At 43.8% G+C, this 1,611-nt stretch overlaps 1 protein-coding gene across 1 annotated transcript; it reads left to right on the top strand.

The window, feature by feature from the left end:
- The first annotated feature begins 425 nt into the window (after window positions 1-425).
- Window positions 426-1,004, top strand: LOC119569761 (pro-resilin-like). The gene is made up of 2 exons (XM_037917786.1): window positions 426-437; window positions 588-1,004. Exons 1-2 carry the CDS (start codon window positions 426-428, stop codon window positions 930-932), a joined length of 357 nt encoding a protein of 118 aa, XP_037773714.1. The 3' UTR covers window positions 933-1,004.
- Window positions 1,005-1,611: the final 607 nt, after the last annotated feature.

The raw sequence follows: 1,611 nt of genomic DNA, 5'->3' as shown, positions 1-1,611 counted from the left end.
CACATATATGTAGAAAAGATCTTTCTTGTAGAATTTTAACAATATTCCCTTGTAAAAGACAGTCATCACGAAATCATACATTAACAGATAAAAAAAAACCGTCTAAACCCTTTGTGCAAAAATATTTCACACGTTATTTGAAAACCCCCTTTTAAAATTATTTTTGATTTAACATCATATAAACGACTACCGTGAATAGTATTTTCTTTGTGTATCGTGGATATAAAACTAGAAAAAACAGGTGACTTCATAAAAAAATATTCGGCCTACTTTATGTTACTCCCGAATGGAAAAATGGGCACGGAGGACAAGGCAATCTTTTTGGAAGGCATTCCCGACTCATTACATGGGCGGGGTATTTTTTTGGGTTGTAAAATGGAAAAATTCTCTCTCTCGGCCCAGTCTTACGGCATCTATATTCACACATGGGGATTCAGGTAATCTTTTGAATGTCGAATTTTCGCCTGTGTGACCCTTTCTGTTGGCGCGGATATAATTTTTTAAATTTAAAAAATCATTAGAAATAAAATTTTTTGTTACCCATATATGATACTAATAATGAAATATTAGGATTTGCCTGACCGCCCCGTGGCCATCGCTATCGCCCCTCAGATAGCCCACCTACATATGGCTACTCTGCTCCCACACCTTCTTACGCACCCGCCAAGTACGACTTCAACTACGCCGTAAACGACCAACCATCTGGTAACGACTTCGGACATGAGGAAGCCCGTGATGGCGACCACACACAGGGATCTTATTACGTCCTTCTTCCCGACGGTCGTCTTCAGAGGGTGACCTACAATGTGAACGGCGACTCCGGTTACGTGGCTGATGTAACCTATGAAGGACAGGCTCAGTACCCCACACCAAAAGCCTCCTATGGTCCTCCTCAGCCTTCCTACAAGCCGCCCACCCCATCCTATGCTTAAGAAATAGTGCCTCAGATATTTATTGATCGCGGATCATTGTAAATACTAGATAATAAAGAAGCAACATTCATCTTTAATATTTCTATATCCAGTGCATGTTTTCAGTTTTATTTTAGGAAACCTTTGTGTTCCCGAAATATGATCTGTAGGTAATGTATCTATCTGATATCAACATGTGCCGCCTCACAGGAGATACCTACAGGGACATGCTCAGCGATTTCCCTTCAATCTTCAAGCCAGAACTCCACCACACCAACCCGGGAGCGGCAGCGAAATACGGAGTGTAGCACCACATCAAGACAACAGGACCCCCTGTCCATTCTCGTTTCCATCCCCTGAGGCCAGAGATGCTCCATGCTGCCAAGCTTGCTTTCACAGAAATGGAGCACATGGGCGTCTGCTCCAAGGTTGCCAATCCATGGGCATCCTCTTTCCACATGGTCCAGAAGCCAAACAACTCCTGGCGCCCATGCGATTACCGGCAACTCAATCTCATCACCGAGCCAGACCATTACCCCATGCCAAGCATCATAAATTTAACAGCTAGCATAAGTGACGCCCGCTTATTGTCGAAATTGGATCTCCTTAAGGGGTACTTCCAGGCGTCTGTTCATCCAGATGACATCCCCAAGACGGCTATCGTTACCCCATTTAGAAGGTACATCTTCCACTGCTCCAC

The sequence above is a fragment of the Penaeus monodon genome, unplaced genomic scaffold (assembly GCF_015228065.2).
Source record: "Penaeus monodon isolate SGIC_2016 unplaced genomic scaffold, NSTDA_Pmon_1 PmonScaffold_18504, whole genome shotgun sequence".
Lineage (NCBI taxonomy): Eukaryota > Metazoa > Arthropoda > Malacostraca > Decapoda > Penaeidae > Penaeus > Penaeus monodon.
Note: the sequence above shows the minus strand (reverse complement) of the source record. Positions and strands in the feature narration are given on the sequence as shown.